Consider the following 16231-nt stretch of genomic DNA (forward strand, 5'->3'; position numbering starts at 1 on the left):
TCCTAGTTTTGTCGAACATGAGGGTTATCTTGGCACAGTTGTTGTCCAGTTCGGTGGTGTTGGGCAGACAGGTGGTTGTCCTGCTGACCGGTCCGGAGGGCAGGTCCAGTCCCGGGGTGCGGCAGTGTCCCCACCGTCCACAGGGAGGGGTGAAACAGGAGTCCTCTGTGGGCACCATACAGTACTGTCCTGGCGGACACTCCATGGAGTCCATGGTGTTCCCGTCTCCCGCAAAACAAACCTCGGGTCCACACCAGATCTATCCAGGCAGACACAAACTCGATTACCAACACTGCTTATAACATTATCACACGCATAGGATTATCCAAATTACCGTCAAATCACCAAACAAACCCTTGCTATTATATCACATATGGAGCCATCAGATGTGACACCACTATAAAATGTGCCTAATCCTATCATGTAGATATAATCCTAGAAGACCAGAATTATCTGATAAGCTATCTGACTGATTTGGCTGTGACTGTGGCAGCTGGCAAGGTTGCACAAATGCATACTTCTAAACAAAAACAGTGACAGATGGGCGGTAAAAACAGTCAATAGGCAGCATGGAAGCCTGCCAAGTGTTCCATGGTATCTCAAGGGCGTCTGTCACAGTGTCGCAGACATAAACGAGCCTTTCTCTTCAGGACTTCAAAGTCGTGGGAAGTTAAAAGGGCGCGCCAAGGACGACAGCCCGTAGTGTGGGTAATGCGTGTGAATGGCCGTGTGTACCTGGCTGCACACCACCTCTCCATTCCTGCAGGAGCAGGTGTTGCACTCATCCTCCCACTTTGTTCCATGTGCAAACAGCCCGCCACTTCCCCAGCATGGCTGCCGCTGCAGGTCCCCTAAAACTAGACAAAACAACGCATCATCAATCCCGCGCCTCGTGAACAACATGGCGCACCTAAATATATCCCGAGCCGAGACAGAGAAAACAGATTACACGCGTCTTCGAATGTACTCATCTGGAAAAATCATTTCTGTCTGGACCGACAAAATAACTGGCATATTGGGAGGTTTACATCTGCATGAAAACAAAATACCACAAAATCCAAAGTTCCAAATTGAGATGACTAAGTAGATGATGGCTCATTTACATATGTTGGGGACCTGGTGGTCTCAGGGACACTGGGTGGCCAGAGTTATGACAAGTTTATTGGTAGGAGTGCTTACCATTGAGTTTAGCACTATCAGCCACAAGGTATCTATGGGGATCCCAATACAATCATAGGCTCATTTATAGCCATATGCTAAGATGCTTGACTGGGAATCCAACAATTTTTTCACTATTTCATCTTTGAGCTTTGATGTCAGTCACAATGTCATGTATTTGTGATGGAATGCTAGCTTGTGAGTTGGTAGAATATTTCATCCAAAGATCTGGTTGATTTGCAGCGGGTAATACTGCCTGGTGTACCTGACCCTGATGTAGTGGAGGGCTGACTTACCCAGTTCACAGTGCCGTCCTGTTCTGCCAGCAGGACACTTGCAGGTGTAGTCATTAATGCCATCCAGGCAGGTACTGCCATAGGCACATGGGTGGGACGCACAGTCATTGATATCTGCAATTAAAGAGAGTGACATGCAAACCTTTAATTCTAATCTGTGATGGGGACTCCATAATTGAATCATGTGGCAATCCCATCATTTCATTCTGATGCAGTTACGAGGAACTGCAATAAACATTTGGTATGACTTTTCAGGATGTGAAATCAGCAAATGGATATGTAAGTTTGATCACTGTTAAGTTGTATGTTTCCTTACTTATTCTGCAGTCTGGTCCAACAAAGCCCTCTGCACATTCGCATCTGTACCAGTTGACTCCATCCACACAGCTCCCACCGTTATAACTGTAGTGGGGAACAAGATTTAAGACTGGTCAGTGGGGACACTGGACAAACACTGCCTGCCTAACAAAATTGGTAATTTAAGATGTAACGAATCACACCATTTATGATGTATCATGCATAATAAATTGCTGGTGCAAGGGTCAGATTCCATAAAATTGTTCAATCACAAGCAAAGCAACATCTTTATTGTCTACAATAAAACTCAACAAAAGAGAGATATTACTACTAACCAGGGGTGTGGGTTGCAATCATTCACATCTGGGAAAAAAAGATGATGAGAGGATTATACAAGGCATGAACATGTCAACAAAGTCATAAAAACAGTAAAAATTGAGAAAATTAAAATTTGTTCTGTGTCTTCACATGGGACTCGTAAAGCTTAATATGAAGCTATTCATTTTTCCTCTTCATTATTTTCAAGATCAATCATGCTGACTGATTGTCTAGTGAAAAATGAGAACACATAAAACAGGAGATGAGGGATCCATACCTATCTTATAATATACATATATGTCAGCCCCATATATGGGCATGTCCTAGGGATGCACAAATTAAGTTTCCAAATACTAAATAACACTTTTTGTCAAGGATGTTTACAAAAATGAGCTCAATATATAGTATGGTGTACAGGTATTTGTGATGAGTAAATAAATAACTTGTAGACTTACTGTCCTGGCACTGTGGCCCTTCAAAACCTTCCTTGCACATGCAGGTATAGCTATCTCCACTGTTGATGCATGTGGCCCCATTCTGACATGGGTTGGATGCACAGCTGTGATTCTTGGCTGTAAGTAACACAATAAACAGATTGAAACTTTCCCACCCACTGCCAGAAAAGTTAAGACTCCCCTCCAATATCTACAGACGTAAGCCTTTCCTAGTATGTTTCTCCGGCTAAGCCTTCCTGCTTTGTGGGGCATTTCCCAATTTGCAGGAGGTTTATCTCCAATTTCTAATATAGACAAGGCCGCGCTAATGCCCAGTAATGCATTCAGGATCACACGGAGACCCAACACACACTCATCCCAATGCAAGCAGCATTTCTGGGTGACCACTGGGCCCCCACGTTTGTGTAAATCCAGACTTTCCTGCCCTGATTTAGCACACCTGATCTGATAAGGGAGAGGCTTCCTCATTGATTGGCAATGGTGTGGTCTGGTAACAGCAGACAGGGAAAACTGAGTAAACAGGAGGATTAGGGCATGACAGCTGGTTAACCACTCAGGGGAGCTTGGGTTCCAGAGGTGAAGGGCAACATTAAATGACAACTTCCAGCAATTGTTCCACTAGATGGTCTTCTCGCGGAAGTGATCCCACAGACCACCTTGAAAGTGTTTGTTTGTTTGCTTCACATAAAAGGTAAATTGCCTAAGTTTATGTGTAAACACCAGCTCAGTACTGTAAGGGCAAGCAGCATAAGGCCATACTGTAAAGTTTGAACCACCCATACGGGATGGACCCCCACACTTTTTTGATGGGGGGTTATTTAAAGTGCTTCTCAGACACAGAGCTTCTTTAGTCCCCATCTATATATCTGAAGCCAGGTACTCATGTTCACCTGAGTTCAGTAGGGAAATAAGTACCTTTGCGCAAAGGGCACAACATTGGGGCCTCCTAACAATTTGAACCCAGTACTTTTAGATTATAACTCAACAACCTGTAACCACAAGTTGAGTTGTTCTTTATGGATTTATTGGTGTCCTACCTATGTGGCAGGTGAAGCCTTCCCAGCCAGGTGAGCAGAGACAGGTGAAGGTGTCTCCCAGGTCGATACAGGTGCCACCATGGGCACAGGTCATGTCATCACAGTGACTGTGCACTGGGGAGAAAACAGAGGGTACAATCAATGACAAAACATCAAAACTGGACATTTTGCTGCAGTACTATAGAAAGCCACTAGGAGACCCAAAATCAATCATCAGACACAAACGGCATTGAAAACATGACCTTCCTGGAGACGTAACAACAACTACAATAAAACAGTGAGAGAGTGACATTTGGTAAGACTCCTCAGCCTGAGATAATCTCTGTGGAGGGTTTGGCAGTATTAGTAGGCGGCTACGGATCATGGGGGCAACTGCTCTGATACTAGAGGTCAGGTTTAGCTGGGGCTGAAAAATTCTTCATTACACAGGGGGTACGCACTGGTATCGCCTGCTGCCTACTGAAATAGAAGCATTCTGTTGCCAAGAAACCAGAGACCCACACCTTCCCTTGAGCAACAGAGATGGGCAACAGTATGCCAAGGAAATGGTAGAAAGTTCGGTCCTTGCCCCATCAGCTACAATGGCAGTTCATAGAGGTGAAACCCATTTATATAACACATGTCAGCAGGAAGAGGGTCAACATCACATTTAATACACAACCTCATGACCCATGTGAAGAGTGACAAGAGTTACACCTACGGTTGTTGCAGGTCCTTCCTTTCCAGGGCCTCTTGCAATGGCATGAGAAGTCTGCGACGTGGTCCACACACGTTCCATTGTTGCGACAGGGATTTGGAGAACACTCGTTCTTATCTACAAGGCAAAAATATATGAATTTTTAATTTAACATAACAAAGGCTGAATCATTTTCCTGTATACAATCAATTTGTTCCATTAGATGCCTTATACTACACATTCCTCTTCACACAATTGAGAACAAATGGCTGCCACGTACAATCACTTTGGTGATCTGATGGAAAATTAATAATTCAATAGTGCAATAATCAAGTTAAAAGGGGAGACTTTTATGCTCCTGCATAGTTAATTTGTGATTTACAAGGTACAGCCTGCCACCTGACAAAGTCAATGTTGAAAGCATCACTCTCACCTCCAATTTACCGATACAAACTAGAATTTATTGTACACATCATACCACTGCTAAATGGATTTCGCATGTTCTATGACTGGATGCAGACCAGGAAGAGGAGGGGTGGGAGGGGAGGCCTGCATTCTGCCAGCCAAACTATGGAGAGTTGGCTGACTGGTCTGGCAGCGATGCGTGAGAGGGGGAAGCATTGATGTGCCCCTTGATGGCAATGCTTTGGGAACAACTGCCTTCCTATTTGACTACCAACCTTGAAAGCTAAAGGTCTCCATTTTCCCATGTACTCTACATCCTGGAACTGTGTTTGTGGTGTAACCTATGCTCCAGCTACTGAGTGACGACAACAAGCCTGTGCACCTACTTCAAACAGGCCGGAATCACGCTTTTGGCATGGCTGCTTTAATCTTTTTACCTACCACCATGTAATGCAATAGGAGACAGAACCAATCTCCCTGTCCAAACTGTTATTCCGTTTGTGTTTGGTGCACTTGAAATTTTACCTGCCATTACAAATCCAATAAACATCATGTAAACAAAGGAATTCAATGGTGGACGGTGTCAATGATGAATTACAAATGGGGGCTTTGGCTAAATGAGTTTGCATAAGCGCGATAATCCTAAAATCACAAACAAGTATTCTCGCCTTCCTAAGATACTAAACAATGGTGTTTGAATTAATAATAAGCAGCTGATTTGTGTAAGAATGCATACAACAGATGGCTGATAGTAGTGGTGCGTACCGAAGCTCACGTTCCGGTTCAGGTTCGGACTCGAGTCCAAAGATTCCGGTTCAGGTCCGGACTTATAAGTCCGGTTTTTGACGGTCGCTAATTTTCCCATATAGACACAAGCATAAAGCGACTTGCTCTAGGCGACACATAATTTGCATCTCCGGCGCCCGCAACCACATTCGACCGGGCCGCATGCTATAAAGATATTGCCAAAGACGACTGCATCATTTTCAAAGTTGTAGAAACATCGACTTTTAATGAAAACTATCGGGAAATCACGGCAAAATCCGACCTTTTCCGCTTTTTTTTGACGGCCGAAATTTAAAAATGGCGCTTGCGAGGTCATAGGGGTCAATAGGATAGCCTACTGTAATGCGGGTAGAAAAGGATGCGTGCGGTGTTTTTATACTCTACATTTAACCTTACAAATTAATTGTAAATTTATTCGTTACAACGATAAAGGCAGGAGGTATAAAATAAGTTTATGAACTTAAACTTTTTTTTTAATAAAACGTGTCGGTATTTCTTTTTAACAAGCTGCTCACCCATGCTTTCAGTGAAGTATCCCGGCAAGCGGCAAATGTCAACAGTCGCCGGAGATTTGTTTTAGCTTGTTTATCTCGGAAATTTTCTTCATTTTCAGAAGATATGGGACTTAAAAACCATACCAGGAGATAAACAAATCCACATACTTTATTTTCATGGGTAATATTGCTAAAGTGAACCTGTCATTTTTGCCGCGTTGCCGGATTTTGAAAGAAGGTTCCCGTAGCGCGACCATGTGCTTGGCCCGCTTATAGCGGTAGGACAATTTATTTTCGCAGAAATACGTTATTTTCTGGCCCGTTGGCTGCGATTAATATATATCGTAATATAAAGTTACATAGGCATCTAGCGTTGTTTTAGATGATACTAGTATACAATAAGAAAGAGATATCCGGTTTTCCAGAAAACCGGTTTTCGACGTTCCGGTTTTAACCGGACTTGAACCGAAAGTTATAGCAAGTCCAAGTCCGGTTCGGCGAACCGGTACGCACCACTAGCTGATAGTGTTCGATACACATCTTACCTTCAGAATCAGATGTTATTTAACAGACATTACACAATCAGATTCAATTTTCATTTGTTGATCAAGCCAAGAGCACTTAGCAAATCATCTATATTTGGCAAGAACTAATAGTTTGAAGAGTTTGAACAAGAGTATAAAGATCTCCTGCCTCCATGAACTCTAGAGTCCCTCCTATGTCCTAGGGCAAGTTGACAACATCTTCCCACTCACTCACTTCCAGACAATCTCCTACTACGGATATGTACCAACATATTACAAACAGACACAGCAAAAATAAAAAGAGTCCTTACATAGAGGCAACAAGTGTAGTAGGTTACTCACTCTGGTTGCAAAGTATCCCTTCCCAGCCCTCAGCACACACACACTGGAAGGAGTTGATCCCGTCCACACATGTCGCTCCGTTCAGACATCTGTTCACAGCACAGTCATTGATGTCTAACAGTGGGAATACAATGTAGTCAGACCACTGGCCATTACATCCATCCATGTAACACACATGTGTTGCACTGGGTACAAATATTTTTTATTGTACTTGGCAGTGCGGAAGGACCAGCATCAGACAGCTTTACATCTCCTTTTCGGAGGATGTGGCCACTAAGCGATTTCTGACAGATCGGTCAACAAATTTTGTCAATAAATAACAAACTTTTTTTAAAGTTTCGTGTCTTTTGTTGTCCTCTAACTCATACTTCTACATCTTTTGTCATATTCCAAATATGAAATCACAACGATAAAATTACATAACTGAAATCCAATTTTGGTAGCTATATGGTCGCTCAATCTTTATCTAGCTCTTTATTACATGGTTAAATACATTCTAAAGCTAATGTGCTTGGATTGTTCGTAAAAGCTTATTTGAAGGCTTTTTTTCCAATTGTTTCATATGCTGAATATCAATTTGACAACATTCCTCTGTTGAATCGTACATACCAGTGGTACATGGCAGGGTTATAAGAGGTGGTAAACCTTGGCCTTCTAGATCCAAGGCATCATGCTGTTCCTCAATATAAACATACCATAAAAATACCAGTTTTATGACTAGTCTGGCTGAACAGAAATAGGCACCGCCTTTCTTTTTATTTCCCAGGCCAAAAAGTGTGGACTGTGCACACCATACATGTATGTATACTATATATTAGTAATATCATGCTAAGAAACAAGGCAGAATGATAATTGTTTTAACATCTCTCTCGACATCAAATAGCCCCTTTCACCTTCTTTAAAAAATAATACATCTAGCTGATAGCTTTTAAAGAAATTACATTGAACATCAATGAAGAGAAATCTTATCCTGATAGTTCTTTAGCTTATCAGAAAGCCCCCAGCATCAAAACATCCTGTTTCTATTTTCGGCATTGCTAGCTAGCTATTTTGTAGAGTGAGTTTTGAGAAAGTGCTAGATGTGTGAGCGAGCACAGTCAAGTTTTCATTATCAAGTAAGTACAGTTATGACAGCTGACTGCCTCCCACTTTATTCCAAGGTAGGAGACTTCCTCAGATGCAGCTGATCTTGCAATTAAGAAAGCATGTCCATTGACACATGTTGACAGAGAGTCATGATAACTCATAGTCACACACTGTTTAATACTCATGGCTGCCCAGGCAGGAAGGCCAACTCAGGCCAAGATATCTCCAAGTAATATCAGTAGTAAGGAATCTGTGGAATTTCTACAGAAAAGGGCTGACCCTGATAGTGACAGAGTTGGAATACTTTATCTTTGATCAGGCAGAACTTGTGTACACCCTTGCCATCCAGACCTCTTCTGAGGTCTGCATATTTGCAGCAACTACACTGGGGAGACAGCTGCAAGTAACGAGATTGCCTGATTGCAGCTGGTGCCTGAGACTTTTCACGTCTGGGGTAACATTGGACATGAGACCGGGTAAGTGCAGATACAGGTCATGCCTGCTAAGGTAGCTTACTTTCTTGACAAAACGTTCCCGTGTAACCCCTGTTGCATGCACAGGTGAAGTCTCCGTCAGGCTGGCTGATACAATTGCCATGGTCCCCGCAGACGTTAGAGGAAATGATCATCACCCCATCACTGGATGTGTTGGAGGAAACAGCAACTGTGCAGCTGTCTATCACTGAAACATTGCCAACAGCCCTCTTTCAATATATGCAGCCTCAAAAATTCATCTTATCAGCCATGTTAGATTACACATTGTTAGTATCAATGAGATATCATATTTTCAGACTTAATAATTCAATAGAAGGAAGCTAGTAATGCATTTACCACAAGGTTCAGGGGGTTCAGAGTGCTGGAATATTTCCTTTGAGGTAACCATGGATTAGGTAGTGCCAGGCAAGTATCACATTTAATTTCCCATTCCTCTGTTGCCTACAGCATGCATGCCATGCCTCAGCTTCAAGCTTTTCACAGGCTCTAGATCTTGTTTCATTTCCCCTGGGTGGACCCATGTCTAACATGACACACCCTTGCAGGATCCCCACCCACAACAAAAATAATTCCTAACCAAACTATGTGCTATATCTGGAACAAACAGGGGTATCTGGTTCAACTTCTGTGTGACTGTGCGCATGTTTGTACCTTCACAGGGCCCGGTCCGACAGTGGTCTTTCAGGTGTGTGCAGTTCTTGCCCTCGAACCCGTCTCGACATTGACAGAAGTAGTCGGTCTCCAGGTTGTAACACTGGGCGTCATTCTGGCAGGGGTTGGGGTTACAGAAGTCCACGTCAATCTGTAGAGATGGACAGATTTCATATCAAAGTGAGGCTGTGTATGGGAGCAATGTAAGTTCAGCCACAAGAGGTCAGAGCAAGAGGTGCCCAGACGTCTGCATAGTTCCATTGATCACACAGTGGTGGGTGTGTGAGTGGATGGATGGATGTGTGCGTGAAGGCAAATCTTCCTAAACTGGACAGTGGTCCAGGATTTGGCACATAATGATATATGTCAAAATATCAAAACAAAATGTGACACAGCTTTGAGAACTACAAATAGCTGTTAAGTCTGTTGCCATCATTGAAAAAAAGAGAGGAAATGTTAAATCATTAGAGCTCACAGGAGTAATGCTAGTCAATCCAAGTTATCTTAGGCCACAGCAAGTAAAAACTATGGATGATATCCATGATGTACTGATTTTCATTTGCTTTTGGAAAAAAAATTGTTCCCACCAGTGATGGTCAGCATAACAAGAAAATACCCAAAATGGGAAAATTCTCAAAACGTCTCAAAGCGGTATACCAAAAGTGGTAGCCTTGAGAGGAGTTGAAGTGATACCAGATTACAACACTAACATCACTAAAATACAGGTCCTGGAATAATGACTTGTTGGCTGTAATACCATGTTTTGTCACTTGATACAACATTAATGGTCTCTACGCTGAAAATTTAGACATCTTTTTTTCCCATCTTCTTTTTTTTCACTCTTACATTAAATTTGGAGTCTGCAGGTGATGTCATCCATAAAATGTACATATACAGTCACCATATACATTACAGTCACCAATATGCATAGTTGTACAAGTAACAAATGTTTGCTATCAAAGAGGTTGGTGCTCTGACCATGCCCAGACCTCCAACGCACGGAAATGAATGGCTGAATATTCCCGAGAGCCGAGGCCGATGCGTACATTAATATTTCATTAAATCATAACACTGTGCACAAAACACTTATCCGAAGGTTTCTCAGTTTTCCAAAGGACCTTCATGTTAAATGGCTTTTGTTCATCACGAAAGGATATAAGGGACAAGGACATCGACTTTCATGACAGTTCCCCTGATAGTCATAAATCCATCTCATGAGAATGATAAATTAACTGATGTACTCTCAGTTAAGAACATTTCTATGAGTGCTACTCCAAGGGACTGAGGGAAAGTGACAATAATCTGTAGCATGACACGCAGGATTACCTGAGTCTATGAGTTAAAAATGAAAGAACATGTGTCACGGTTAACAATTTTTGGCTGAAGAGTGACAGTTTGTGAGCTGAAGGGTACATTTAACATTACATTATGAATTATACATTTAAAGGAAAAAAATTTACCATCTTTTATTCCTTTCAACCATTTTTAAGTCCCATTCTTGCACTCATTGTTATTTCCATCTACTTTAAGTACTTTGGTTCCAAGTGGAAACAAACCAGAAGCAAACAAGCTGTGACCCTCCAAGGAACAGGTTCCACAACCCCCAAAGAAAGCTTTTTTGAGAGATCAATGGAAGCAGCAGCAGCACCTGCAACAGTTTTACTGAATGACAAGTCCTAAAAAGGCTGTTGTGTTCAGTGGTTTACTGATTTATCACCATTGATAATTGATTATGCTGGACTTGGAGTCTTGAATCTAGCCAATTCTAGTATATCAAATAGCAATCAGTTTCAGTCAACCAAGGTGGCCAAGCCAAGCACCCATGGTGCATAAATCACAACACAGGAGACAAACACCTCTTTGGAGGATTGTCGGCCATTACAAACAGGGGTAAGTGCTGCTTGCTTAAGCCACTGTGAGAAAGTCGGTACACTTTACTTGCCAGTGGAAGTAAGCTAGCTTAAAATCCTCCATAAGATGTGGTAACACAGGGTGGCTGCAAGCCAGGGCTTGCAGCCTACTGGAGGCTAATGTTTACAGTTGGCAAAGAAGTTAGGCATCTTGAGGACCTTTTAAGTCCCATTTCCTTCTCATCAAATTTGCCTCATTGGTATGTGATGAATGCAACCACAGCCTCTTGTGGCAGCAAACTTGCTGCCAAAAGAGCCTCAAGAGGCTGGGCATATGGGGGATACACAAATGGGCACTTTGTGTTGAAGGAGGGATCTGGACCAAAGTGACTTGCACCTTTCTCCTTTATCATCCGTTCCATCACGGTTCTCCTGTACTGATGCCAAGACATGAGTAACCTGGTTAGTCAGCAATTCTACATGATTGACCGTGTAACTGACTCACTGGCATCAACAGGTGATGTGCGCTACAGGGCGATCCAAAAGTGTTGGTGACACTTGGCTGCCGCTGGCTAAGTAAAAATTGACAAAGTATTTGTCCAAACCATGGCCTGAGCACACAAGTACCCTCCATCCATCGATTTGTGCAGAAGTGCCTCCATGTCTGGAGGATTTGTCCAGACTTGTTTCCAAGGTTACACAGGAGATTGTAGGAGCTGATACCAGGTCAAGCATGTCAAATTCCAGACTGCTGCTGACAACAGACACACTCTCCACTGCTGCAGCACACTCAGCCCACATCCCCTCCCACCAGGCTCAGGGGACAGTGGTCTTTAAATAAATCTTCTCACTACTTAGACTACTAGCACCTGAAAACTACACCTGGTCACTTTTATGTCTTAATGGGACTTGAGTACTACACTGGAAAAAAAAATACCCACACTACAAAATTACCATCACACAAAAACAGGACAGGTGAAATTGTTGGCCCAGTCTAATTGTTGTTTCTTGTTCCTCTAAACAGTGACCTTCACTCTATGTATTTTGTTTCCCTTAGCACAATGACTGACCTCAATCTTTAAAGCATTAGTATCTTCCATGGTAATCTGCAGTAATCTTTTTCGAGAAAACATTATTAAAACTTTTGTGTATGTGTAGTTAAGATTCTTTTCTCCATGTAATTCATTTCTAAATCATACGTAAAACTATGATATCTTTGGTCCTTTTAAAGAGCTTAAAATGAGTTTTATCAAGATCACCGTTAAAGAGGTCACGAGGCCTCCCAACTGAAAGTTTTTAGTCCATTTCCATAAAAGGAATCTTATTCAATCACACCCTCTTGACAGCACAAGAGGACCAGCTTCCACTATCATGGAATTATATCAAGCAATTTGTCAAATGCTTTATATAGTAGTTTTGAACTATTCTGTATTGAGTCTCCAAAAATGGATCTGCCAGATTTTTGGAGGTACTGACATTACCTGACTTCACTATAATTACAGTTCAAGGTCACCCCAGTACGACAGAACTTGGTACAAAAGGTGATCCCAGACAGAAAAGTGGCTAAAGGTTTGATTGACACTTGCTAATTGCTGTAAAATATCCAGTCCCACCCACCTCACAGTTTCGACCAACAAATCCCAGTGGGCATCTGCAAGTGTAGCTGTTGTCACCATCCACGCACTGCCCTCCATTGCGACAAGGATTGCTCAGACACTCGTTGATGTTCCTCTGGCAGCGCCTGCCCTCGAACCCCAGCGTGCACTCACAATGGTAGCCATTCACCAGGTCCTGGTCAGACAGATAAACACCAATTACATTTCACAATGATTGCAGCACAATTGCGGGATGTTGAATATGGAGATTAAGGTACATAAGATTGAAGTGCCAGAACATGAACAAGATTACAATGACAGTACCCCAAGGTCCCCCCCCCCCACTTTGTACCACATTCAACAGGTGGCAGGACGCTGAACTTTCCATCCTAGCCGAGCCCTGACCTCAGGTCGCCGAACCGCCATGTGCCAACCCACATTTACATTATAAGAATATTTCGGTTCCTCTGCCACAAAGCTACCATGGCAATTTAGACAGCTGTCAAACTGAAAGGTCATCTTTCCTCAATTAACACAGTCCTCCAGGTTGGCATTGCCTGAATTCCTGCACACTTGATCCCTGTGAGAAAGATTTGCTGGAGAAGCTTGTAACCAGGATACCTAGAACCAGGTGTTGACTGTAAGTTTACACTAGAGATTATACAACAAGGTGATACGATCCCTTCTGGAAGAACATGTTTAAGTTCCACGGATTCTGATGTGAAAAGGGAAGCTGCAAGAAGGTACAACTTTTATGAGGGTCCGCATGGGGGATCCCGATAATACTGAAAGATAAATTCGTGAGGGCTAGCAATGCTTCAAGATTGACTGTCTGGCTAAACTAGGCTGCTAACAGCGACCCAAACCGGAAGCCTCGTCATGACTTTTGGGCAATCTAGTATTCAACTTCACGAATTTGTCAATGACATTTAATGATGACAACAGGATAACATTCTACGTAGAATTATAGCAATGAAATTTACACTTCACAAATGACTTGTAGCAATCACAAATGACTTGTAGCAACAATGCTTATGTTGAATTAGAGCAGAGGCCGTCTATGATTAAATGTGAAATAGAACAGCTCGCTATGCCTTATGGTAAAAGGATGCAGACCCTCTTTTATAAAGAGCAAGTGGTGTTTGGAACTTTCCTAAGGTAAATTCTTGTTAACTAATGACATGGACTACAGACGGCAGTGCTGCATATGGATCACCTGTGGTCCCATGGTGATGCAATGGTTGCTAATGTTGAAGTATGCCTGCAGTATAAACAACTAGACATTCAGACTGGTGATGCAGCTTTGTCCCAAATACCACTCCTGCATGTGGCATGAACATTCTCCACATCCCAACATGGGAAACATGAAAGGGGATTTCAAAGGATTTTTATGGGGCGACACCGGGCACTTGTTTCCTTTGTAGCTGTCTGGGTCTTACCATGCTCCACCCAAAACTATTGTGAGAACAAATATCACACAACGTCTGTAGAGAACTTGTAGGCAATATGTTCATCCAACAGGGAAGTGAAGGTGCAGCTACTTGTTCCTATTGTTGGTTGTGAATATAGAAAGCGGACCTACCACACATGTTGCTCCATTCTGACACTGTCCGGTACAGTCAGGAATGTCTGAAAACATAGATAAAACACTGTGAGCTAAAAGTTATGCAACATACACAATTACCTTGCAAGATAAGAGTCAATGCATTCATATTTATTCAAGGAGTGAGTGAATCAGTCTAGGGTAAATGTGGAAATACTTACTGATATGACAATTCTTGCCGGTCCATCCTGGCTGGCAGTCACAGACGTAGTCTCCAATCAGGTTCCTACAGGCGTAGGCATGCTCACATGGGCTGTCTTCACATTCGTTGTCATCTGAGTCGCATACAAACACAGGATTAGGAGAATCCAAACAGGCATTATTCAAAACAACAATATTAATCCAAGATTTAATTTGCAAGCTGGGTCATAAAGACATATGAAGAATTTTCTCAAGCACCAAATTCTCTGCAGTCTGTCCTTGCAGTGACCGGAACAGTTAACTATATTTGATTAGAATATTTTCATAACATTTGTATTTCTACAATTACCACCAGAGGCAACTGAGTAAATAGTAAAATACCCACTGCTCTGTGTTAGGGGATTTGACTGACAGAGGCAAGGATATGCACAGCATGAGCAGGAATAACTCAGTAATTAGCCATGCAAGCTCCCAAGGATGGTACAGGCATTAACAGTACAGTTCCAGTATTGGGCAGCTGGTCTATACTACCCTGCTAAGAAATTAGTAATTGAGATCTGAGCGTACGTGTTTACAGGTTACCACAATGATTTTGCTGCATTAGGACAATTATGTATATTCTTTATAGCACAAAGAATTTATAGGAAGCAGTTATACTAGTCCTTAGGGCAAGGTTACATTTTTTTGAGAGGTTACCAGATATCATCGAAAGCCGTAAAAGATCTGTCAATCCGATGACAAATGCTTGATGTATTTGGTGTCACATTAGTTATCATTGCAGTCAAGAGCTTATCAATTATTCATGTTCAATATACACAAAGGAGAACAATACAATGGCATGCATATTGTAGTTTACTGACATAGAAGGATGCAACTTGCTTTAAAATCCTCTCAATTGGAAAAAAATATGCTTTTCACTGGAATGTGTACTTCTAACACTGTTCTTGTCCTTTTGCAAAGGAAACAGGTTTCCTTTGTCCTTTTGAAAAAGGAAAATGGTCCAAATCATTGTACTATTTATCTAATAACATGCCACACAATCAGATGCATGTGATTAAGACCCTGAAGTGCATGACATTTCCGAGTGATGGACCTACGTACCTATCTGACAGGTGGATCCGAGCCAGCCTGGTGGACACTGGCAGTGATAACCATTCAACTCATCCACACATCTCCCTCCATGGGCACACGGGTTGGGTTCTTTGCAATCATCAATGTCTAAGAAAAGCAATTACAGATAGTGGAATAAAGGATCAATGTGATACTTTTGTGTTGAGTCAAATCCCTGTGAAAAATTCATTAGCTGCCTAAGCATAATGGATAGAAGTGTATTACCATTTAACTCCCAGGTCACATATATCAGCCACAGTTTTTTTTTAGTAATGTCCAGTGCTACAAATTGAAAATTGTTATTATGGCTTAAAAGAAGAAAAAAATGTCCCAAGTAGTAGCAGTACCTCTTGGACTGAAAACGTTTGTAAGGAAACATTCAAAGATTCTCTGAAGTATTGCACAGAGACTGTCCATCCAAACTAAAAAATCAGTCCATGATTTATCTAGAGTTGGTGGCAAGAATTAAGCCTAACACATAAACCAACATTATTACATTATAACTAATGATAGAAATGAGCAGATGATGAGACTTTAACAGCAGTAAACAAGTGATGTTTAAAAGTACCTATGTCACAGGTGTCTCCTGTCCAGCCAAGGGCACAGGTGCAACGGAAACCGTTGGAAACTTCCGTACACTGCCCGCCATTCTGACACGGGTTGGACACACAGGGTTGTTCAGCTGTAAGATGCACAAAGATCAAACAGGTTAACTTAATGTACACAAGTATATGTATGTCTACTTTAATCCTTGTAAAAAAAACTGTAAATACCCCATTATGACTTTTGGAACAGTAACCAGAATCTCCCTCACCAAGCTTACACATGAGGGGTTTTCACCATTCCTACGTGTGCAAATACCTATCTATGGTATCTAGGACATTTTAGTGATAGAACAGACAGACATTCCATA

At 42.0% G+C, this 16231-nt stretch overlaps 1 protein-coding gene across 1 annotated transcript in view; it reads right to left on the reverse strand.

The window, feature by feature from the left end:
* Positions 1-16231, reverse strand: part of LOC118416040 (protein jagged-1-like) — a 42702-nt gene that overhangs the window by 4459 nt on the left and 22012 nt on the right. The window contains 16 exon segments of the mRNA XM_035821124.1: positions 8-259; positions 736-857; positions 1455-1568; positions 1771-1856; positions 2087-2114; positions 2525-2641; positions 3562-3675; positions 4262-4375; positions 6789-6902; positions 8391-8555; positions 9020-9170; positions 12487-12660; positions 14047-14093; positions 14229-14342; positions 15310-15426; positions 15887-16000. Coding sequence (XP_035677017.1) covers positions 8-259; positions 736-857; positions 1455-1568; positions 1771-1856; positions 2087-2114; positions 2525-2641; positions 3562-3675; positions 4262-4375; positions 6789-6902; positions 8391-8555; positions 9020-9170; positions 12487-12660; positions 14047-14093; positions 14229-14342; positions 15310-15426; positions 15887-16000 — 1943 coding nt within the window.

This window comes from Branchiostoma floridae, chromosome 1 (assembly GCF_000003815.2).
Source record: "Branchiostoma floridae strain S238N-H82 chromosome 1, Bfl_VNyyK, whole genome shotgun sequence".
NCBI classification, from domain to species: Eukaryota; Metazoa; Chordata; class Leptocardii; order Amphioxiformes; family Branchiostomatidae; genus Branchiostoma; species Branchiostoma floridae.